The sequence below is a fragment of the Nannospalax galili genome, unplaced genomic scaffold (genome assembly GCF_000622305.1).
Source record: "Nannospalax galili isolate Female #2095 unplaced genomic scaffold, S.galili_v1.0 scaffold1162, whole genome shotgun sequence".
Classification (NCBI taxonomy): domain Eukaryota; kingdom Metazoa; phylum Chordata; class Mammalia; order Rodentia; family Spalacidae; genus Nannospalax; species Nannospalax galili.
In genome coordinates this window covers 225,790-250,071 of record NW_008348999.1, presented here as the reverse complement: position 1 = coordinate 250,071, position 24,282 = coordinate 225,790, and the positions used below count along the sequence as shown (strand labels likewise).

At 44.7% G+C, this 24,282-nt stretch overlaps 1 protein-coding gene across 1 annotated transcript in view; it reads left to right on the top strand.

Annotated features, from left to right (window-relative positions):
* Gypc (glycophorin C (Gerbich blood group)) overlaps positions 1–16,804 on the top strand; it is a 45,887-nt gene extending 29,083 nt beyond the window's left edge. The window contains exons 2-3 of the mRNA XM_008846135.3: positions 12,519–12,569; positions 16,102–16,804. Coding sequence (XP_008844357.1) covers positions 12,519–12,569; positions 16,102–16,298 — 248 coding nt within the window. The 3' untranslated portion in view covers positions 16,299–16,804. The remainder of the gene's footprint in view (positions 1–12,518; positions 12,570–16,101) is intronic.
* Positions 16,805–24,282: the final 7,478 nt, after the last annotated feature.

Here is a 24,282-nt window from a genome sequence, read left to right as displayed (position 1 = left end):
TTAACCAATGTCATAAGTGGCAGTGCTAATAACTAGTATTCAAATGGTCTATGCTTACCACATACTAGCAGTGAGCCTATATAGATAAACTGCCATGTTCAAATGTAAGGAAAAGAATGCTGTAAAGACCACATCCCTTCCCAAGATGGTCCAGGCCTAAGTCTCAGAGCTAAGCTGCTATCTCTCACTTCTCTGTTCGATGCCTGGCAAGTGTGCTGGCCTTGAAGGGATGGGGCCAGGTGGAGGCTCTAGAAGTACCCTGCACCTTCCTGTGTATCTCCCTTTAGAGAGATACCTGGCTAGGGCTATAAGAGGTGTGTGTCCATATCCTGAGCTGTAGCCAATCACCTCTTAGGGAGTTCAGAGGTGGGATGCTGATGTTGATAGGAATGAACATCCCCCTCCTGGATCCTCACAACATCTGGGGATATCCATCTCCTTTGCCATTTGGATTCCCAAGAGACCTTCCTTCAGAGAGGCATTTCCCCACCTCTGGCATCACAGCCCAGCTGTCCTCAAAGTAAGCAGTAGTGGTAGTTTTTTTCCTTCCATTGGTCTCATTATGGTCTCTTGGTGTTTGTGTTCTGCTGACAACTTGTTTGTCCTCCAGAGAACAAGGTTGAAGAAGATCAATGGTCTCATAAGCCATTGATCATAAGGGTGCATGCATCTCCCAGAACCAGGCACAAGGGCCCCATATCCCTTCCCCCAACAACAATCACAGGGGCAGGCAGAAGAACAGGCAGAGTGACAGATTCTCAGTTTTCAGTTGTGCTAGGTCTCCAATGACATCAGCTGGCTCCTAAAAAGAAAGAAGACATTATTCAGTGCTATAGCTGAAGGGAGTGTGACTGTTCCTTATTTGCCAGATACGGGAGTATGGGGCTTTTTTTTTATACTTTATATTTACCAAAGCCTAATGTCATCATCTTGCCAAGAATGGCGTATGTTATTACCATTTGAACTGTGTCCTGTAGTCTATAGACTGACTACACAGTTGTGAACCAGTAGTCCTCAAAGCAAGGCTCCAGGACCAACAGTATCAACAGCACCTGGGAGTATGCAAGAAACACAAGGTTTCATGTGGGGAGATGGCTCAATTGGTAAAGTGCTTGTTTTGCAAGCATGAGTATTTAAGTTCAATCTCCAGGACCCACGTTAAATTTTAAAAACCAGGTGCAGTGTCAAGGACTTGTAATCCCAGTGGTGGGGAAGAAGAAACAGGAGGATTCCCAGGCTCACTGGCCAGTAGTTCAATTAACCAATGAGTTCCAGGCCAGTGAGAGACCCAGTCTCAGAAAACAAAGTAGACAGTTCCTGAAGAATGACAGTTGAGGTTTTCCTCTGGATTCTACATACATGTACCTGCATATACACAAACATGTACACACACACACATACACACACAAGGAATTGAAAGTTCTCAGACTCACTCCACATCTACTGACTACCTAGAGTCACAGGGTGATCCCCCAGGGGATTCTCATGTGTGCAGTTGAATTTGAGGTCATGGGACCTTACCCCCAGCCTCACCATAACCTTCTATTCAGGGAATTTCCTACTTCTGATTTTCAGAGAAGGAAAGGAGAATCCAGGAGGTGAGATAGCTGACCTGAACGGTTAGTTTTGCCCTACCATGTAGGTGTGCTCCTACCTCAAGAAAGGTAAGCTAAGGGGCCATGGGAGGACACCGAGACTCAAGAACATTTGATTCCTTCCCTCCTTAGGATCTTGTGTTTTGTGCTCAGTAGATTATGAATGCACAAATCGCTTCTCTTAAGATGCATAACTCAGCAAATCCTCTTGGTGCCAGTAGTGAGTAGTGTCAGTAGTGTCAGTAGTGAGGGGTCAGAGAGAATTCCACACTGCCACCCTTAGCAGCCTGAGGAGTTGCCCTAGACTTTTAGGGATCTTGAATCAGGCTAAACTGGATTTGTGGTTTTGATGCTGAAAATAATTTCAGGATTAGTCAGAGTAATTAAGAAGAGATTTTACTTAAAACACTTTGATATAGGCTTAAGCATGAAGGTTAAGAGAAAGAGGTACTCAAGGAGAGCATGGTTGTTAGCTTCTCAAAGAAGAGTCAGAGAAATTGACTGTGGTTCCAGATCCTCAAGAGAGAGTCATAGTTAATTGTTGTAATGTTAGCCCTGTATACATTATGGTAGATCTCAAGTTACATCTCAAAAGATGCTAAGAAACTTTGTTCTCCTTGGTATTCTCATAAGAGAGGTAAGTGAGTTTCCTGGATACCCAGGATGGGATTATAATCTGATAAGCTAAAACCAGAAACCACTGCATTACACAAGAAACAGTACAGTTTTTAGGGGAGTTCTGGTGAGAGTCTTAGAAAATGCCCATTTATAGCTGGGAAAGGCTTTAAACTGTTGGTAGTTTGCTGGAATTCTTCTTTGTTGGTGAGAAGCTTCAACTGGATTCCAGAGTGAGAGACTCTTCCCTACCTCATATCCCCAAGTGTTTGCTTACATTTATTATTGTTGTGTATGAGGGGTGTGTGTGTGTGTGTGTGTGTGTGTGTGTGTGTGTGTGTGTGAGTAGACATGCTCCACAGAGTGCATGTGGAAGTCACGTGTAAGGGTTGGTTTTCTTCCACCATGTGGATCCCAGGGATGGAACTGTGTTCATCAGGCTTTGTGGCAAGCTCTTTTATCTTTTACCCACTGAGCCCTTTTTCTGGCCTGCTGCCTGCCTTTCTGTGTGGCTTCACAGCCATGTTCTCAGTCTTCTGCTGGTCCTTTCAGGAGAAGTAGGTGTGTTGCCTCCCTTAAGGACCTGCACATATTGGTCATTGGTTTTGTGTAAAGCATGCCATGTACATCCTGTCAGAGATCCCTGGTTTACAGTTTACCAGATGGAGATCCTCATTCTACCTGAGTGGACGCACTCCCATTGGTTCCACCCATGGAGACAGATGCAAAAAACCCCAAACCCAGAACAAGCAGGTCAGCCAACAAGGAGATATCTGTCCCCTTGGAGAGATGCTGAAGCCAGTGTAACAGAGTGTGGAGGAGTGAGTGAGGGCAGGCAAGCTCCATGGAGGACTGAACCACCCATGACTTAGGAATGGATGTGTCCAGGAGGGTAGAGTTCTCTGGAACATGGTCACCCAATGTGGCTTCTCTCCCAACCATTGGTATCTGCTGCCATCAGCTTCCACGCCCTCATGAAAGCTTGGTTTCCTTTCACTGTAAGACTCAAACAACTTGATAGAAAGATGGGTTCACATAAAAGTTAGCTGAATCTCCTCTCCCTGTGTGTCAAAGCCGTACCAATCGCCCCAAGGGTAGATGTTCTCATCTTAGAAAGAACAAATGTACCACCTCTTTGGTGGCTTTGGCATTGTCTAAACATCTACCTTGTTGAGTTGCCCAGTGACACCAGCCTCCGAGACAGCCTGAGCAGTGGGATGGTGATCTAGCTCAAGCAGCTTCCTGGCCCCACAGTTCTCCCCAAGAGCCAGACATCTATCAAAGCTTGACTGGAATTCTTTCTCTTCCCTCCTTCTGTCTTTTTAAATTTTGATTTTCCTAGAAATGTTAGGCAGGAAATATCTGCTGGGAGAGGATCTGGGGGATAAACTGTCTTCCCCTTCTCTGTGCTGTGCTATAAACAGGAGAGAATATTTGCTACCTTCTTTGTGTGCTTGTGTGTGTGTGCATGTGTGCATTTGTGCACGTGCAGGTGCACATGTGTAAAGCCAGAGGACAATCCCCACTGCTATTCCTCGGGTGCCGTGCATGTTGTTTTCTTTCTCCTTTAAAAAACAAAACAAAAAAAAAACAACAAAACAAAGTATTCCCAGTTCTAAATGACCACAGATGCCAAACCCAGATTACTTTACCCAGCCTAAATGTCTAGTATAGTCAAAGGGGAAAAAAAAATCTTGCATGACATAAATAGGCTGAAAGAATTCGTGTAAGCAAAACCAGCCCTTCAGAGAGTTCTAGAAGCAATACAAGGAGCTGAAGAAAGGAAAGACTATACCCAAGGGGTTACAGAAATTCAATGAAGGTATAACTGCATAAATGCACAGCTATATCAAGAATGTGAACAGAAAAATGACATAATTCAATCACATCTTTCATTAACAACTTTAAATATCAATACACTGAACTCCCCAGTCAAAAGACACAGACTAGGTGAATGGGTTAGGAAACAAACCCCATCTTTTTGTTGTCTGCAAGAAACTCATCTCACCTTCAAGGACAGACACTATCTCAAAATGAGAGGATGGAAAAAATATACCAAGCAAATGGTACTAAGAAAAAAGCAGGTGTACCAATTCTAATATTGGACAAAATAGACTTTAAAACTAATCAGAAAAGACAAAGAGGGCCACTTCATTTTGATCAAAGGAACAATGAACCAAGAAGATATTACAATCATGAGCATGTATTCACCAAACTCTGGTGCACTCAACTTCACAAAAACAATACTACAGGACATTAAGACCCAGATTAATCCCAACTCATTAATAGTAGGGGACTTCAATACCCCCATTGTCTCCATTAGATAGCTCAACAGGGCAGAGAGTTAACAGAGAGACTACTGAATTAAACAATACCATATATCAAATAAACCTAACAGATATCTACTGAATATTCCACCCAAGCACCAAACAATATACTTTCTATTCAGCGCCCCATGGAACCTTCTCCAAAATCGACCATATACTGGGGCACAAAACAAACCTCAACAAATACAAAAAGATTGAAATAATTCCATGCAAATGATACCAAATGTTGGAGAGGATGTAGGGAAGGGGGAATGCTCATCCACTGCTGGTGGGACTGCAGCCTTGTTCAGTCCCTGTGGAAAGCAGTGTGGAGAACTCTTAAAAACTACAAATGAACCTACTATTTGACCCAGTTATATCACTTTTTGGCATATACCCAAAGAACTCATCCTATCTCAGAGACACTTTTACATCCATGTTTGTTGCTGCTGAAAGATGAAATCATGAAATTTGCAGGTAAATGGATGGAACTAGAAACTGTTATACTACGTGAAGTAACACAGACTCAGAAAAAAAAAAACAACTACATATGTTCTCCCTCATATGTGGATCCTAGAACCAGACTTTGATAAATAAGTATGCAACCAGACATAAGTACAGGAACCAGGATAATGGAAAGGAAACAGGGAGGTAAAGGAAAAGAAAGAATCTGAAGAACAGTAGGAAATAGGCATTAATAAGGGAGATATGGATAAAAATGGGGTTATTTTAAGGGTGCAGTGGGAAGGTTATACAAGGAACCTTGGGGATAAAGGAAAAGAAGGAGCTTGAGAGAGGTGGGGCCATAGGAGACGGGTATTATCAAGGGAGAAATGGGAAAAATGGGGGCACCTTAAATGGGAAACCATGGTGGAAGGGTTAGACAGTGTGAGAGATACACAATGCCTAGCTAGTTTTGAAAAACAAGAGGGAACCATATTAATCCAACAACCTACTGACAAATTATGCACACAGCTAGATCAAGGAATATAATATATGTCTAGGTAAGGTTTATCTGAGAACGTTTGGTCTTTGCCCAAGCTATTTCCATGGCACATGGAAATTAAAAGTACCAGAGTGGTGGAACTAACCTTCTTGGATGTTTAACATCCATACTTTGAGGCCTATAGTAATTTGGTCAGAGGTATATAAAGGATAGTTCTTGCTCCTTGCCCTCCTAGGTTGACTAGGGGTCAGTATAATTTTTTAAAATTTATTATTTTTATTTTATGTGTATGAGTGTATTGCCTGCATGTATGTGAGTGCACCCATGTTGTGCAATACTGTAGAGGTCAGAAGATGACTTCAGATTCCCCTGGAACTGGAGTTAAGGATGGTTCATAGCCGCCATGTGGGTGCTGGGAATCAAACCAGGGTCCTCTGCTCAGTGCTCTTAACTGCTGAGCCATCTCTCCAGCCCCAGGTCAACATAATTTTTAAGAGTCCATATGTATAGTTAAAGGCTACATAACAAGAAACAATGCCAGACAGTAGATACCTTCTTTTGAGTTGTTGGACAGGGTGGCCCAAGAGACTCCCAGACAGTAACCCAGCATAGAACAGGGAAAATGAATAGCAGACCCCAATCTTATCTAAAGGAATATTGACAACTGATTGCTGCTAGATGAGGAACAGCTGATCTTCCTAAAACAAAGATCTCTAGATAGGCTGACTAGATTCAGTGGACAAGCTCTGGGGAATGGCTGGGGACACAGACAACACAGTGGACAGTAACAGGGATGACAGAATATATATATGGGCTGCAGTGGGGGGTTGGAGCTATGGGAGGGTGCCATTTGGGAAGTGGGTATATAGGTGAGTAAGATGTTTGGGATGTTCTGAATGATATACACACAAAAGAACAAATTTAAAAATGAGTTATATTTGAAAAAAAAATTTAAAAAAAAGCAACATCTCTCATTGGCCTGCAGTTCATCAAGTATGCTAGACTGGCTGGTCAGTGTCCCAGGAGACACCTGACTCCACTTTCCCAGTGCTGGCATTACAAACTTGCCCTGCCATGGCTTTTTAAAATGTGGGTACTGGAGTTTGAATTCAGATTCTCAAGGCAAGCACTTCACTGACTTAGCTATCACCTCAGCCCCTTGCTACCATTTTAATAAACTACATACCCCACACAGTCCACAGTTGCCATGGTCTTCTTCCTAGAGGAGAATCCCCACATATCAGCAATGGCTTTGTCTTGCCCATCCTTTACTTTTATAAGGCCTCCATCATTTCCCCTGCTGTATTCTGGACTTCAGAAAAGGTGATCCCATTTTATTCTTTGTCACAAGAATGACCACAAAGGAGTCTTCCTTTTCTTTAAGCTCAACTGAGCAAATTGGTTGAGCTCTGCTAAAAGTATTTCTCCAAAGATTCAGTGATAATAGCAGAGAAAACATGTAGAAAAAGTCTGAGAATCCACTTGTCAAGTTGTGAGTTAAGGCATCCTGGTGCCTCTTCGCCTGGTGGGAGCAAATGCTTAGATATGGAACTTCCTGAGCAGGATTCCAAGGGTCACTGTATTAGCTGCTTTCCTGTTGCTGTGATAAAACACTACAACCAAAAACAACTTACAGAAGAGTTTACTTTGCCTAACAGTTCCAGAGGGAGAGCCCATAATGGCAAGGGAGGCATGACAGTTGGGAGACCACATCTCAAACACACACAGGAAGCAGAGTGAATGGGAAGTGGGGTGAGGCTATAAACTCAAAGCCCACCCCAGAAACATACTTCTTGGCAAGGTTTTACATCCTAAAAGTTTCATAACCCCCGCCCCCGACAGCACCACAACCTAGAGACCAAGTGTCTAAAAACATGACCATGAGGGAGTCATTTCTGATTCAGGCAAACAAGAACCCAGAGAAAGATGCCCTTCCTACATGGCCTTCAGCTCCTCGAGTCTGCCTCTTCCACAGTGTCCTAGTGCTGGACTGCACCTTTTCAGGACTACAAAGTCTGTCTTCCTGGACACCTGGCCTTTCAGATCCCCAGGCTCCTACCACAATGCAGAGGTTTGATGTAGACAGTGTGGGGGTGCAAGAAGGAAATGGCTGGGATCTCATGTGAGAGTCCAATGACTCTCCCGACTCCCTCCTTCTATGAGGGACCATCAGGAAGCCCAGTGTTAAGGGTTTCTTTCACGTAGTCACATGAGGATGATGGCTATTATGCTCAGAGGATAGCACTACAACACCATGTAATGCCTGCTGCTACTTAATGATACAGTGAGAAAGCCCTCACTAGGTGCCAGCACCATGCTCTTGAACTAACCAGCTTTCAGAACCATGAGCTGAATAAATTGGTATTCTTCATAAGTTACAAAGAACCAAGCTGTTAAGTCCATTCTCTTGTATGTATATGCATCCGTTCATGCCTTGGGTGAATATTTATTCAGTATCTACCATATGCTCAGCATCCAGTCACAGGCTACCCGTGTCCACATTGGGTCAGAGACCAGCATCATCTTGAATTGCTGTTTGCTTCTTCAGTTATAGCAGCAGATAACAGACGAAAATGACAGCACAATGTCATGTAAAGACACAAGAGAAGGAAGGCTTTGGTACCTTCTCTAAGCAGGACTTCTACCCCCAAGGCCAGTGTCTCACTACCACTCTCCATCAATGTCTGAGGGGAACTACTGGTCCCAAGGATCCAGCTACAGCTGAGGTCCTGTGCCTGTCAGCTGTACTCCTCTGCCAGCTGAAGTAGAGAGCATCACTTACATTGCAGAGCAGTGGGAGTATGCCCTGCTGCCCCCCAGGGACTGCAGCCTTTAACCAGAGAAGGTGCAGTGCACTGCTGAGGGCCTGTAGAATCAGTAGAGACAGGGCTGCAGCCAACGGCAGCATCCATGGGAGAAGGGCTATTCTCAGCTCTACTGAGATATAAATAGTGAAGGGTGTAGTTTAATTGATCCAGATTCCTCAGAAAGATCCAAACCTTCAAGCATTCAGCAGTTGCCACTTGGTGTGGGATGTCCAGTCTGATGCTGTATACAGAGCTCTGAATACAACACATTGCCTGGACTTGTGGAACATCCTCTTTGCTGGGCACCCTGCAATCTTTTTTCCTTAACTTTAATTTTTAAGCTTTTCATACATATTATATATTGAGCATATTGCCCCTCAGCCCTCTTACCTTTCTGTCCCCTGGCCTCTCCTGTTACTCCCCTCCTGTCCCTCCAAACACTTCTATTTTTATGTCATATATATATATATATATATATATATATATCCCATAAGTGAGGAAAAACATGGGCTATTTGTCTTTCTGATACTGGCTTAATTCACTTAATATGAGCACCATCAGTTGCATCCTTTGCCCTGTAAACGACATAACATTATTCTTCCTTATGGAATAAAATTTCCATTGTGTCAATAAACATTTCCTTATCCATTCCTCTGTCCATGGAATTCCTCTGTCTTATGGTTGGTTCCATAAGTCAGCTATTGTGAACAGTGCTGCAGTAAAAATTGGTGTGCAGGTATCTCGTGATATATGGACTTGGTGTCTTGAGAACTGTAAAGGGAGATACAGGAGTCTTTGAGTCTTCACAAACAGCAGGTCTTTTCATGCCTGATGATGAACCTGCCAGAAATACATCTAATTCCCAGTAGATAGGATGGGGCATGAGGTCTGTTCTAGTTTGCATTCTGTTGCTATGGTAAATACCATGACCAAAAACAACTTGGGGAAGAAATGGTTTGTTTCATCTTACAAGTTGCAGTCTATATTCAGGCAGGAATGCTGTTTACTGGCTTGCTCCCCCTGGTTTGCTCATCTACCTCTCTTACACAATTCAGGCCCACCTACCTAGGGATGACACCTCCCAGAATGGACTGGGCCCTCCAACACCCAATAGCAATTAAGGAAATGCCTCAGACATGCCGCAGACCAATCTGATGAAGGAAATTCTGCAGTTGAGGTTACCTCTTCCTGAGCAACTCTAAGCTTGTGTCAAGTTGACAGTAAAAGCTAAGCAGCACATGATCCTTAAATAGAGCCAAGAAGTGCAGCCAGAGTAATCTAAGCCAAATGCCCCATCTAGAAGCCAAGATACCAAGGCTCCCACTGGCCAGTCCCCTATAGGGCTGTACACGGACTCCAAACTTCCTGAACTTGAAATGAGTGACTTCTTCTGTGGTGGCAGGGAGGGTATATGCGCACATGTATGTGTGTATGTGTGTGTGTGTGTGTGTGTTTGTGTGTGTGTGTGTGTGTGTGTGTGGTGTGTAAATGTGTACCTATGCATGAATGCAGAGGCCAGACGAGATTGTCAGGTGTTCTGTCATTCTCCACTTTAGTCCCTTGAGACAAGATCTCTCACTGCATCTGGAACTAAGCTGGTGACCAGCAAGCTCCAGTAATCTGTTTGTCTCTGCCTCCCATATAGGACTGTGGTTACAGGTGCATGTAACTGCAGCCATCTTTACAAGTTCTCTGGGGATTTGAACTCAGGTCCTTGTCTCACAGCAAGCACTCTTACCCACTAAGCCATCTCCCTACCCCTGGAATGAGTGACTTCTTGTCACAGGAAAGTTGTTACCTAGGGGAAACCATCTCACTTTTCTGATGCTTAGCTTCCAAATCTGTCAAATGAAGGTAATAACAACTGTCACTGAGACTAATGTGACTTTAGAAACATGGTAAGTGCTGAGGACAGTGTCTCCTTGGCACATGGTAATTAATTACTAATTCTTAAAAGAAGAGGAAATGGGGCTAAGGATATCTCTTGATGGTATAGTGCTTGTCTAGCATGAAATAGGCTCTGGTTATTTGAGTTTCTTAAGCATTCATGCTGCCTTAAGCAGATATCCTTCTTTCTTTCTGATCTATGAGTTGCTGGGTGATTGAGAAAGGTCCAGAAATCCAATTCCTAACTCCATCAACTCATATATACAAACATCCATTCATGTCTTGAGTGAATATTTATTCAGCACCTACTCTGTGCTCCATGCTCAATCACAAGCTTCCCTTGTCCACACTGGATCAGAGTCCAGCTTCCCCGTGAACTTGATGCTTCCTGCTTGCAAGTTGTGAAGCACTTTGAACTAAATGTGGAGCCAGATACTGGCTCCAGTGTCCCAGCCTTACCCCTGGGTGTGTGTCTACTCTGTCCATCTTCTGATTTGATACCTGGTTTTATCCCCCTACCCTGGGCTTCAGTGCTCACTGTTGACTCAAACTACCAGCCTGGCCCTGTTCCACCTGCTGTCCTTGACGCTAGCAGCCAATGTCTTATCGGATAGAGTACATACGCGGCAGCCGCCCTGAGAAGAATGACCTCAAAGGACTATAACTACAGTGACTATCTGAGCTTGAGTAGAAACTGTAGTGGAGTAGCCATCTCTGCTTTAATATGCACTGCCCTTATAATAGAAATACGGGATTTCCCTGTTAACCCTGCTGTTTACCTGGTCTAATGAGTCCTCTATCCCCCCATTTCCCAGAGGATAGCAGCCTTCCTGTGTCATAGTTGGTGGTACCATTAAAGGAGGTTCCCTCAGGCTCAATCCCCAAGATGCAGAAAAACATACCCAGTAGCTTCAGTAACTTAGATAACTCCACAGGGCAACCTTCGTCACCTGACAGTTAATACAAAGACCTGGGTGACTGGAGAATACTCAGGGAGAAGTTGAGAAAAAGAGAGGAAGTGCACCCTAAAAGAGTAATCAGCTTGACACTGAATGGGCTATAACCACAAGCACATGACATGTCTGAGTTTGGTTATTCTAGCTGTGAAATGGGCTGATGATAGCCAGCACCTTTCAGGACTGCTGGGAAGACCACTTGAAAGAGTGGCTTGAAGGCAGTAACAAACTCACAGCTGGCAGGAGCAGACCATGACAGTGGTCCATGTTAAAGGCAGAAATGCATGCCTTCAGCCAACTGCAAATGTCTGCTGAGCATCTACCCGGCATGGGCATGGGCCTCTGTGATGGGATGCAGTGGTGTTGCATTAACTTTTCCTCAGAAGACATGAACAGATGTTTACTCACCCCAGGTAGACCAAACGGTACTACTGGCAGGCCAAAGTAATGATTCTTCCAAGTCAGACTTGGCCAAGCAATGAATTTTGGGGGTTTACTTAGAAAGGGTGGGTGAGAGATTACTTACAAAAGTGTAGGTAACCACAAAACAACTGCATCAGGGGCAGGGGAGATGGCTCAGTTGATGAAGTGCTACCTGTGAACCTAAGCATATGCATGAGGACCTAAGTTTAGATTCCCAGAACCCACGTATCTCAAAGCATAAGGTAGAGAGTGAGCAAGAAAGAACCTTGCTCTACACACATACTCACACAAATATCCATGCAGCCACATGCACACATGCACATACCCACACAAACACATACTTGCAACACACACACATGCACACACTCACACACATACACACATGCCTCCACGGTTGTATCACTATAAAGTCCCATGAGTCCCACTTTTGGTTAACCTTCCACTATGTGCATACTCAATAATCTCCTCAGTTGCAGCTGGTGGAGGGCAGAAGAGGGTAATGGCTTCAATTTCAGATAAGGCTCTTGTGACTCTCCCTTCCCTTCCTCTACTAGGGGGTGTCAAAAGCTCCATTACCATTATCATAGACTTATCTACCTCTGTATTGTTCTGCTCAGTAAGCTGCCATGGATACCTGGTCAATGTAATCTTCACTCCAAGATGGTGATCCTGTTAGGTCGAGAGGAAAAACCCCATATTACAACCAACATCTATGAGGTGTAGACATGGACTTCTGTATTGGAATTCAGTGGGAGCACTGCCATGGTTCTGGTGTGTCCCAGCATTCTCCAACATGGTTCAGTGAACAGACATGGCGGAGTCTGTGACTTCAGGCAGAAGCCTATGTGTGCTTGATTCTTCTTGCCTACACCAGCCATTCACAGGGATGTTTACAGGTGTACAGAGGGTGCAGGCTGGTCAAGGTGCTGCTCGGTGTGGGGAACCTTCCTCTCTCACAGTGAATTCTTCTCTTCTGTCCACAGAGCCTAAACCAGGGATGTCATATGGAGTAATGGACTTTGCCATCATTGCAGGTGAGCTGGCATAACAGAGCCCTTCTAGAAGCCAGGAAGGCCCAGGGAAGAACTGACCCATGGATCTGGGTAGAGAGAGGAATGTCCACAGCTGGTGCTTCCTTCAGAAGGGGATTTGAGGATGGAGGATGGACGGGAACAGTTTAGTCCTTGTAGGAAATGTCCCATGTGGTACCTGGTGCATGGGCAGGGAATGGGGACAAGAAGGACCTGGGCGTATATGTCAAGAGACACCCTTTTGCCAGGCTCTGGACCCATAGACACTCAAACTGAAGAGTGAATCACCTGTGTTTTATAAACAAAACATGATAAAATAAGTTCATAGAAAAGGAAGCTGGGACAAATTACTCTACAGAACTTTATTAGGGGAGTTATAGCATCAAAGCCATAGGCGGCCAAGACAAGGCCCTGATGTGGGAAAGCATTAGAAGAGACATAGGCTCATGGACATAGGCAGCCGTGATGATGCCAATGTGGGAGAACATTAGAAGAGACACAGGCTCATGGACATAGGTAGCCATAATGATGTCCCGATGTGGGAGAACATTGGGAGAGGTAAGTGCCATGTACAGCATGATGGGATTCTGGAAGGAAATAGCCTCAAATTCCAGACTATAGAGGGAGTTTCTAATTCTTACAGGCTTGGGGAGTGGAGGAGGGAGGTTTGTTCTACACCATGAGGCCCAGCATGTGTGCCAGGAGTCACAAGGTAGGAAGGTAGTAGATAAAAGTAAAGTTGTCATTCAAGGATTTCTTGGGCCTGAGCATCAGTGGGGAACTGGACTTGCTCACAGTTGCAAGTTGGACGAAGACGACTCAGCTCTCTGAGAGTGGCAAGATCATGGCAGCTTTCTGTAGCTGGCCTTGAGAGAGAGAGAGAGACTGCAGCCTAATTTTTAGGAGAAAAAGAACACCAGCTAACAGATATGTGATCCAACCCTGTATAGAACAGGGCTAGGGTGGAGGTAGATAGGATAGGTAGGTGGACTAACCTGGGCTGTTAGGACCTCATTATCTCCCTCATCCCATCCTATTCCCTGCCCAGTCTCACACCTCCATCCTAAAGGAATGACTGTCCCACACCTAGTGTTAGATCCTGGGCAGGTAGCTTCCCACTTGTAGTTCAAGAACGACCAAGTCTGGGAGTCTCTTGCTCTGCTCTCTTCTTTGTGATCCATGTTTCTAATTGGCTGATTCATAGCTCAGGGATCTTCTTCAATTAAAAAAAAAAGAAGTAATAGGAAACCATCAAAAGACCTATTCATCTTCATTTACTTCCATGTTCTCTTGCTCACCTGGGCCCTGAACACTTCTTTTTCTCAGACAATATTATTAACAGATGTAAGTGTCCCCATGAAGGCAGTAAGAAGTTTAGGAAATTATTGACATAGAAACAAGTCTTGGGAGCAGATTTAGCTTCCAACATCCCCCAACGTTATTCTTCCAGTAAATCCATATTCCAAGTAAAGATGGGTTTATTCTGCAGCTTTGAACCTAATGACAGACTTGAAACAACTTGTGCTGGTGTTTCACTCGCAGCCCTTGAGTGAATTGACTCCTCCTGACCCAACTCCTGCCTCACTTTCCTGACTCCTGAGTCCTAACGCATCCTTGGCATTGACCTCAATACATTTTCCATTGCATGGTCAAGTCCACCTCCTCCTGAAAGACCTAGGAAGTCCTCACCTCCAAAGAGTGAATGGTGCAGGCTGGGTAAGAAACAGCTCTCCGAACAACACCTTCCCCCACCCATCCCCAAGCTACCTGCTCACCCTTGTCTTTTCCTCCTGAGGACTGTGTGGAGAGTAACCAGCTCTTCCTAGTTTTCTAGGACTTTCCTGGTTTGGGTATAGAAACTCACATACCCCAGGAAACCCCTCAGTTGATGTCTGAAGAAATGAAAACCCTATGTTCCACAAGCCTCTTAGTTTCAAGCCACCACACAGGCTTTTGTTACCTGTGGTCTCTGTCTGACCAGGGGATTCCAGGTTCTTGTGTCTTATTCAAATAACTGAAGAAGAACATACAAATAGCAAGCCAACAAGAGGTTTTACTTAAGAAACAAAGTGAACTGCAGAGAGGAGAGGCTGCAAGGGAGCAGCAGACCATGAGCAGGATTTGCTCAAGAGTACCTGGCTACTTCTTGAGTCTTCCTTTTGTAGGCATAAGAGGGGGGAGAAAAATTGGTTGCTAGGGGTGGAGTATGCATCGTTTTTTTTTTTGTTTTGTTTTGCTTGATAACCTTGGTTATATAATCCTTTGTTCACTGCATGGGTCTTTTCCCACAGTGCATCTGATTTTAATCATATGTATGCTTAATTATGCATAGACATAAGATGTTAAATAGAGATTTTTTTTTTCCCTGAAAATTCACTCAGAGGACGCAGGTTGCCTTACTCTTCATGCACTCAAAACCAGTTCAGGCTAGATCAACCCATTGCCCTTCGTTCCAGGATATGCTTCAGGTAGTATTTTGCCACAAAAGAGGGGAGTTACTATAGGTTGCCAGGGAGATCTAGGTAGAAGTGACCAATTGCTTTGCTTGGAGAAGTGTATGTGTGTAGCATACTTTTCTTGTTGCAAATAGAGGGGTCCCAGGTTAAGTGCATGACTTGCAACAGTGTGCGTGTATGCAGCTCAAGCCAGCAGAGTCCTGGGTTGCTGAGCCTTCTCTGTACTTGCTGGCTTCACTAGTACTTGAAAACTGCCCATTGTGTGGTGATATCTATAGATCTTTCTTGCACAGGAGACATGAGCATTCCCACGGGGATCCTTTTCTAGCTGGGGTACAGAGTTGAGGCAAAGAGGAGAAGGATAAATGGGAGCCAGCAAGGAAGAGAAGGGATCCTTTGAGATGAACAGATGGAGAGCAGTGTGCACAGAGGGAGAGCAGTATGCGGAAGGAAGGAGCCAGCCTGTCTGGCGTTGGTGCTGGTTCTAGCAGTGTGTCTTTTCTGGCACGATCCTGTGGGTGTCAACCCTTGCCCTGAATCCCAAAGGTGCCTGTTGGGATGTTTCCTGGGGAGATATGAACAAATCTCTATTCACCCCAGATTGGACACCAGTGATAGACCAAAATATGATTCCACCAATGTCCAGCTTGGTAAGAAATGAGTTTGTTGGGCTTACCTACAGAACATGGGTGTTGGGTTACTTACAGAAAGGTGGCCACAAAACAGCTGCATCACTACAAAGTCCCATCCATCATGGTTGGTAACCTCATGGAAGCTCATCATAGAGTTCCTTTTCACATAACCTTCTACTTCCTATGTATTGAGCATCTCCCAAGATCATACTCAGCTAGAATATCAGGCGAGGATCTCCTGACCCCTTCTCTTCTTTCATCTATTAGGGAGTATCAGCAGCTCCATAAACCTAGCTGCTGCTGTATTATTTTACTGATTAATGGCTGTGTCTACCTGACCTGGCTGAGGCATTCTCTACTCCAAGAAGACATCAAATTATGCCAAGAGGAAAAAGTCACACTAAACACTACCCGGGGACTGACCTGCATCTTCTTTCCCTCCTGCAGCTGTGATTGCAGCAGTGGCCTTGGTCCTGGTCTGCCTCCTCTTCATCATGCTTCGCTACCTGTACCGGCACAAGGGTACCTACCACACCAACGAGGCCAAAGGCACAGAGTTTGCAGAAAGTGCCGATGCAGCCCTGCAGAGTGACCCAGCCCTCCAGGATGCTGGTGACAACAGCAAGAAGGAGTACTTTATCTGAGGGGCAGCAGACTTCACCTCCCTGAAGTCTGCCTCTGGCTACAGGAGACAAAGTACACCCACTACCTGCCACCATTACCAGCCCTGAGGAAGCCCTGAAGGGTACCCCAAGACTCACACTGTAGAACACTGGGTACCTGCCAGGGAGCAGATGCAGGTATGAGGGCTCAAGATGCAGGGCACCTCTCCTAGGGATAGGGACTCAAATGGCCACCCACAGGCCAGCTTTGGCTCTGCCAGGAAGAGAGAACATCTGGACATACAAGTCTCCTTGAGCAATACAGATGTCATCTCACCAGCATGAAAGCCCTCCAGGATGAGGGTGGGGGTGGGCCTGGAAGTAGGGATGCATGGAAGGGAGACATCCATAAACTAACTGGGGATAATGGCATCAAATGTCAGTCCTTGACATTTGGGGAAACAGCAGGTTCCAGAGGTAAAAGGCATCTTTGTCTCACATTGATCCAGCTCAAAATGATTACAAATAAATTTGAAATGTAACCAAGTGTTCTGTATCAAATAGCACTATTCTAATTGCCTAGGGAACAGTAAATGCTACCTGTTGCTGGCTTTTCTCCAGTGCAATTCTGTGTCTATGTGCATGGAGCAAGAACTGTCCAGTTCTGACAAGAATGTTGGCGGGGAGGCGGGGGGGGACGTGTCACCAGCATCCTTTCCCCACACTGGTACCAGCTACATGAAACAAATGGAAAGTTGAAATGTCCCTCAGGACACAGACTGCCCCAGTGATCAGGGCAGTGGCTGAAGAATTGGTTTTCTGATGCACAGTATTAGAAAAAGATAGATGTGCTCAGTAATTATGAGTGAGTTCCACCATCCCATAGTTTGAGGACAGTGGCCCCCAGTTTAGAACACAGGTTGTACATCTCCACCCAATTTAGGTCCCAGCTCCTCTTTCATAGTCTTGGGAACTTAGGCCATTAACTTGACCTGTCTGGTTTCAATATTGACATCTCTCAAGTAGAAATGACGCTAATTATGTTGACCTCTGGTTCCTGACTCCTGACAGTGGAGGCAGGAATAGAAGCATCAGATACTTGGTACTCGCTGTATTCCAAGGTCACTAACACACTGGATACTTGGTGTGCCTGTACTGGATAATGAAAATTCATCATTGCAACAGTTCTACAAGCCTCCTGAGAAGTCACTAATTTAAAATGAATATCACAGGGAGAAAATGAACTCATTAACCAGCCCCTTCCAGGTGAGTCTTTGTAAGATTCCCAGCAGATGAAAAAATCACTCAGCAACCAGAAGCACTGAGTTTAAAGACCACACTCTGCAGGGCTCAGGTCCTCTCAGGAGAGGAGCCCTCAGCTATACTGTCTTCACCAGCAAGAAAGAACCCTGCCATACTCCCTAGGAGGCTAAGGAGGACACAGCTCAGTCAGGGATGGCCACTAGTCAAAGGAGCTGGAAGTCATAGGATGTCTTAGGGAAAGAAGTGGAGATTTTATGACAGGAGATTGGTCAGATGTCAGACCTTTCCCTGGATGACTACAGCTTGTTGGCTCTCTACTTTCTCATCTGTAGATTAAAACTGGCTATAGCTATCACCCCTTAATCTAACAGAGATCTATTCTAAAACCCTTCTAAATGCTTGAAACCAAAGATAGCACCAAATCCTGTATATTGTGCTTTTCTCATACATATACACCTATGATAAGATATAACTTATAAATTAGGCACAGTAAGAAGTTAACAGCAATAACTCATAATAAAATAATATACTTATAACTATAAATTGTAATAAAAGTTTCTTGAAACTATGGATTGCTTACTTCTGGAAGTTTTCACGTAGTACTCTAGAATGACAGTTGTCCATGGGTAACTGAAACTTCAGAAAGCAACTGGAGGGGGGCAGCCTATGAAAATACTTGAACAGCGCAAACAAAAGGGGTATTTGGGTGTAGATAAGCTTAGAAAATAGCATAATTGAGAAGAATTGACATGGGGTGGGGCCTCAGCATCTCCACAAGTGGGTGGACTGATACTCCTGAGGGAGGAGAGGGGAGGCATGTAACATTTCCAAAGGGACTTATCCAGAGTCCCTGTATCTTCCACAAATATTTGATTTTTAAATTGTTAATTATATTTATTTATTGAGAAGGGTATAGACATGCCAGAGAATGTATGTGGAAGCCAGAGAATAGCTTGTAGAAGTTGATTCTTCTTCCACCATGTGGGTCCCTCGGGTAGAACTCAGGCTATCAGACTTGAAAACAAGTGCCTTTATACACTGAGCCTTCTCACAGCCTCTTCACAGAGTATCTGTGACAAAAACTCACTCCTGGACCAAGTAAGTGTTCCTGGGGACATGTTTAGGAAACACAAAAGAACTCCTAATATCCTTTCCTGTGGTGATATCTCTCCTGACTTTTCAGAGCAGTCAGACTTGGGGTCTTGTCTCCAAGGATGTGAACACAGGTACATGTCCAGTAGGCAAAGAGGAGGCACCCCATCCACACACAGATATCCCTCTCCATGCATAGGGTGATCCCAGAGACCCCTGGGCCTCCAAGAGAGCTAACATCCTTGTCTGGCTATATGTCACCCCCTCCCTTGGCAGGCCAAAGTTCTATCTATGCTGCCTTTGGATTCCTGAGAAGTGACTCCCAAGCTAGGCCCTTCTCTTTCCTTCCCTTTCTCTTTGTTCTTATCTGCCCCAGTGCCTTGAAAACTACTGACCCTCAGTCTGGCCTGGACCTGGTCCAGCAGCAGCAGTGACACCAGGTACAAAACTGAGTCATCGAAGGTGGACCTGCCTGATGCCACCAAGGAAGGCACTATCTCTGGTGAACTACAGAAGCCAGAGGAGTGTACCAAAGGGTAAAATGAGTTCATGACACACCCTCTCTCACACACACACAGAGGCACATAATTCATGCCCACTTAGGTCAGGGAGCAACTTTATCTCTGATCCCTCCCTCAGTGCACTGAAGTCAGACATCATGCCTGCACGGAATGTTGCTAAGTATGCCCAGAGGTACACACTGAAGTTTCTAGAAGCTGTTAAGGAGGAAGGAGGGGAGAAGGAGATGATCAGAGAAAGAGAGTGTGGAGATAGAAAGACAAGGCGGAGGGGAAAAGAGGGCTATATAAAAAGAACACAGCTTAACACTCTGGAAGAAATCTCAGCTCCTTAGCACAAGAGCCTCTTTTAACCCACACAGTGACCCTGGCAGGTAGAGATTCTCCTCCATCCCTTAGATATATAGAGACTCAGAAGGATTGAAGGCTGCTGGAGGTCATGCTGCTTCTGACAACAGAGGGGGCATCAGACCCAGGTCTGCCTGGCCCTCCTCCCTTCAACAGGTTGAAGATGGTCAGTTAGAGCCCCACAAAGGGCAGAGCTGCAGCACCAGGGCATGAGAATTCCAGAATAGCTCACTGCTGCTAGGGCTGGAGCACCCCAAGGAAAGCCCTCTGTAGTCTAGTGTCCTTGCACATGACAACCTGGCATCTCTGATAAGAGTGACCCTTCTTTGAGGGAGGAGATCATCACATTGGGCAGCTGGCCTGCCCCTGACAGTCAAGTTAGGAAGATGTCAAGATCTGTTGGGTCACTGACTCCCCATCCATGCTTCAAGACATCAGGAGGATAGCCCAGGCCACTCTCAGTAAAAGGAAAATGGCCTACCAGATGACATCATGACAAAGCAACTGTGCCAACCCTTCTAAATAGTTTGTTCTGCTTTCTAGAAAAAAATGGTCATCCAACAATAAGAACGCTGCTGCCCCTTGGCCCATCCTTGTATGATTTAACCCTGTAAATCCATCAAAAATTGAAGATATCATTAAGTCAAAAATGCATTTTATGGGCCGGTGAGATAGCTCAGTCAGTAAACCATGTGTCTTGCATGCCTGAGGACCTGAATTCAATCTTCAGGGGCTTGAACATTTTAAAAGTCAAGTGTGGCAGCACACACTTATAATCCTAATGCTGGGAGACAGCAACAGGTGGACCTCTGCTGCTTGCTGGCCAGCTACCCTAGCCTACTTTGATGAACTCCAGGCCAATGAGATACCCTGTCTCAAAAAATAAAGTAGACAGCAACTAAGGATAAACACCCAACGTTGCCCTCTGGTCTCCACGCATATTTTTTCTGAAAGATAAATTGTTTTCCTAGCTTCAAAAATTCACAGACATAGTCTTGCTCAAGTAGTATCTCCTACATTCTAAGTACTCTCTCTCTCTCTCTCTCTCTCTCTCTCCCCCCCTCCCTCCCTCCCTCTCATTAGGTCACAAATTCTAGTTGCCATTCTCTCTCAAATCAGGCCATATCCCTTGTAGCTCTCTCTGGGACACAGTTAAGAAGCTGTGCTGTGCTGCAGCCTTGCAGTCCCTCCCTTTAGCAGCTGCAAGATAAGTTTATGATCCCATCTAGTACCTGGCTCCATTCATGCCAGGAGCCACATAGATCACATAGATTATATCATGTGGTGTAGAACTTCCCACTGACCCGAAAACCTAATTCTCTCTCTCTCTTTCTCTCTCTCTCTCTCTCTCTCTCTCTCTCTCTCTCTCTCTCTCTTTCAGCACCCACCACATCGTGTTGTCATGATAGCTGTCTTTCTGACTCTCTTAAGCTGTTTCTCAGCGTTCTCATAAACATCACAATGCTCTTCCCACCTCAAGGCCTGATCTTGGCCCAGGGGTTCAAGATATTCTCTCCTAACAAAGCTCATTCTGAAGGGTAATTGATCTCAGCTTCCTTTCCATCAACTCTGACAATTTCTTTGTTATAACCATGCATACACACTCACACTCACATGCACACACACACATACATGCACAGAGAGAGAGAGAAATATATTTTATACATGTAGCCACAAACACAGCTGAGATACAGATACTCAGAACACTTCCATTTTGCCAGTAGAGTTGGGCAAAATCATCAAACCCAATCCCTTTATTATAATAAAGTATTGACTGTCTTGTGTAAGTTCTTAAATATTGAAGTGAAAGTGAAAAACAAGATTTGTGGGTACATTTCCGCACTGCTGTAAAGGCAAAAGTTTCTGAGCCCAAACCATTCAAGAGCCATCTGTATTTAGTAAATAAATTTCAAACTTGGAGACAGATTTTGTGTGTGCCTGCGTGTGTGTGTGTGTGTGTGTGTGAGAGAGAGAGAGAGAGAGGAGCCAAAATCTACAAACATTTATTAGGTACTCATGTAAATGTGGGGATTATATAGCTGAAGATAGTATTTCTGCTTTCAGGAGTCTGTGGCTTAGCAGAGAAGATAAGCATGCAAATGTTTGTAACCCTAAGGTGTCTCAGATGCTGAAAACAAAGGGATGCAGATAAATTTGAAAACTGAGAAGAGAGACACAGTTTAATCTGAAGAATGAGATAGACTTAGGAAGAGGCTCTGAAAGGAAAGGGTTTGGGTCAGCAGAAGAGTAGTATTGGATTGTAGGGAACTGGGCCCCAAGCTAAAATGTTGGTGTTTGCCACATGAGAGCCACTGAAGGAATGAGTTGGTATCTATCATGAGGACAAGACAATGACTAAATGAAATAGGTCAGAAGACTGTAATGGATGGTGAAAATTGACCACAAGCAAGGGGGTTGGGCCAATATTGCTCAGTAGGTAAAGTACTTGCCTTATAAGCTTGAAGACTCAAGTTTAGTTCCCAGAAGCCATTTAAAAAGTCAGAAAGAGCTTCATTTTGCAGTATTCTGAGGTTAATATAGAGACATACAACTGTTCAAAGTGCAGAGAATAAGTAACTGTGGGTGCTCAACCCCAAATGGAACATCTATACCACACTCTGCCCACCTTGAAGCCTCAGGGAACATCATAGAAGAGAGAGTGGGAGGACTCAAAATCATCTGGACATCACAGGGCAGTGGCACTTGTGAACTCATGGCAGCTGTGATTTCCTGAACAAAGCCTGCATAAGATCAAGCCAGTCAACTTTCCAGCATGGTCTAGGGAGGGGCTTATGAGGCCCTACACCTAGCTGAGAAGCTATTGATAAGTGAAGGCTGTAGGGGTAAGGAAGAGTCTACTTTCTTCAGGGATGTGTTCCATGGTAGGTTGCTATCCTCCAGTGGATGGCATAAATGGGCAGCACTAATCAAACTCATGACTTAGTTTTAAAAAGAAGAAGACATGAGGTTGGGAAGGGATATGGTGGTAGGCTCTGGGAGGAGTTGAAGTGGGGGGTGGTGAATAGAATCAGAATACATTGTAACCATGTATGAAATTCTCAAAGAAAAACTGAAGGCATTTTAAAACACAAAGCCAGACATTATGGCAAGAACACATAATTCCCAGGATGGGGATGGGGAAGTTGAGACTGATGGATCCCTGGAGCTCCTTGGCCAGCCAGCCTAACCTACTCGGAGTTTGAGGCCAAGTAAAGTGGATGACACCTGAGGAACAAAATCCATGGGTGGCCTCTGGCTTCCATACCCATATACATACACACACAAAACAAAAAAGAAATAGAAATTTGCAAAGTAGTTCTCTAAATAGAGGCTGAGACCCTGCTCCTGTGATCCTGTTGTTGAGTCTGGATTCCACAGGACCCATCCCACCCTGCCTGTCATGGTATGGGTTTCATCCTCTCCAAAAGACAGATTAGTAGTCCAGGGCTTTGAGCCAAGCACTGTGTAAATACTAGAGGGGAACTTTATCTTCTTGTTTTAATGGAAGGAATTCTGACAGCTTTGTCTTATTTAAGCTGCTCAATTTTCCCCATTCTTTGCCTGAACACTTTATCATTATAGCAACAAGCATGCCTTAAGGCCAAGAGGATTTTAACTGACTTCGTGCTACTGCAGACATCTTTTGATCTATATTTTTATTAAACTTTTGTGCATTTCATATAAAAGATCTTAATCAAATTTAGAATTCCTCCCCCACCCGCACCTCCCATTATCCTGTCAAGCATTTGTCCCCAGACATCCTTTGGTGCAAGTTTATCCACTGGGTCTAGTCAGCCTATCTAGAGTCACTCCCTTGAAGATCAACTCTCCCTCTCCCCAAAGTAATCAGTTGCCAATAGTTCCTCCTCTAAGGTTGGGGCCTGCTGCCCATTTCCCCAGCTCTATGCTTGGTTTTTGACTGACTGAGTCAGCATGGGTCTTGTGCCTGCTGTCACCATTGCTGCAAGTTCATATGAGCAAGTTCACAAGATCTGAAAGCATTATTTCCTTATGTGCATACATACACCAATCCTGGCTCTTACAATCTTTCTGCCCCCTCTTCTGCAATTGTCCCTGAGCTATGGGGTGGGTGAGGTTTAACACAGGAGTGCTATCCATGAATACACATTCTACTGCAGACATTTTAAGGTTTGCAACTTAGCACATGAAAGTGATGTCAAAGCAGGAGAATGGTTCTGGAATAGGCCCGAGTTGGACAAAAATCTCTCCTCACACTCTGACTCCTGAATGACCCAAAAAGAATTACTTGATTCCTCTACACTCCAGGTTTCATGGACACCAAATTGTTGGAAATTAGGGAGCTTTGGAGTATTTAAGAGTATATTGTTTGGAGAGCATGCACAGCTATGCATGTACATGTGGATTTCAGAAGAAAGCTTCAGATATCCTTCCTCAGGAGCTATCTGCCTTGTTTTTTGAGACAGAGTCTACCATTGGCTTGAGGCTCACGGATTAGGCTAAACTGGCTGGCAAGAGAGCCACAGGGATCCACCTCCTTAGCACAGAGTCTGTGTATCACCGTATCCACATTTTTATATAACTGGGGATTGGAGTTAGGTCCTCATGCTTGCATAGCAAGTACTTTTACAGACAACTAGCTCCCCAGCCCAGAATTTTCTTTACATAAAAATATATATGAGCCGGGTGTGGTGGCGCGTGTCTTTAATCCCAGCACTCGGGAGGCGGAGGCAGGTGGATCTCTGTGAGTTCAAGGCCAGCCTGGTCTATATAGTAAGTTCCAGGACAGCTGGGGCTACAGGGAGACCCTGTCTCAAAATACCAAA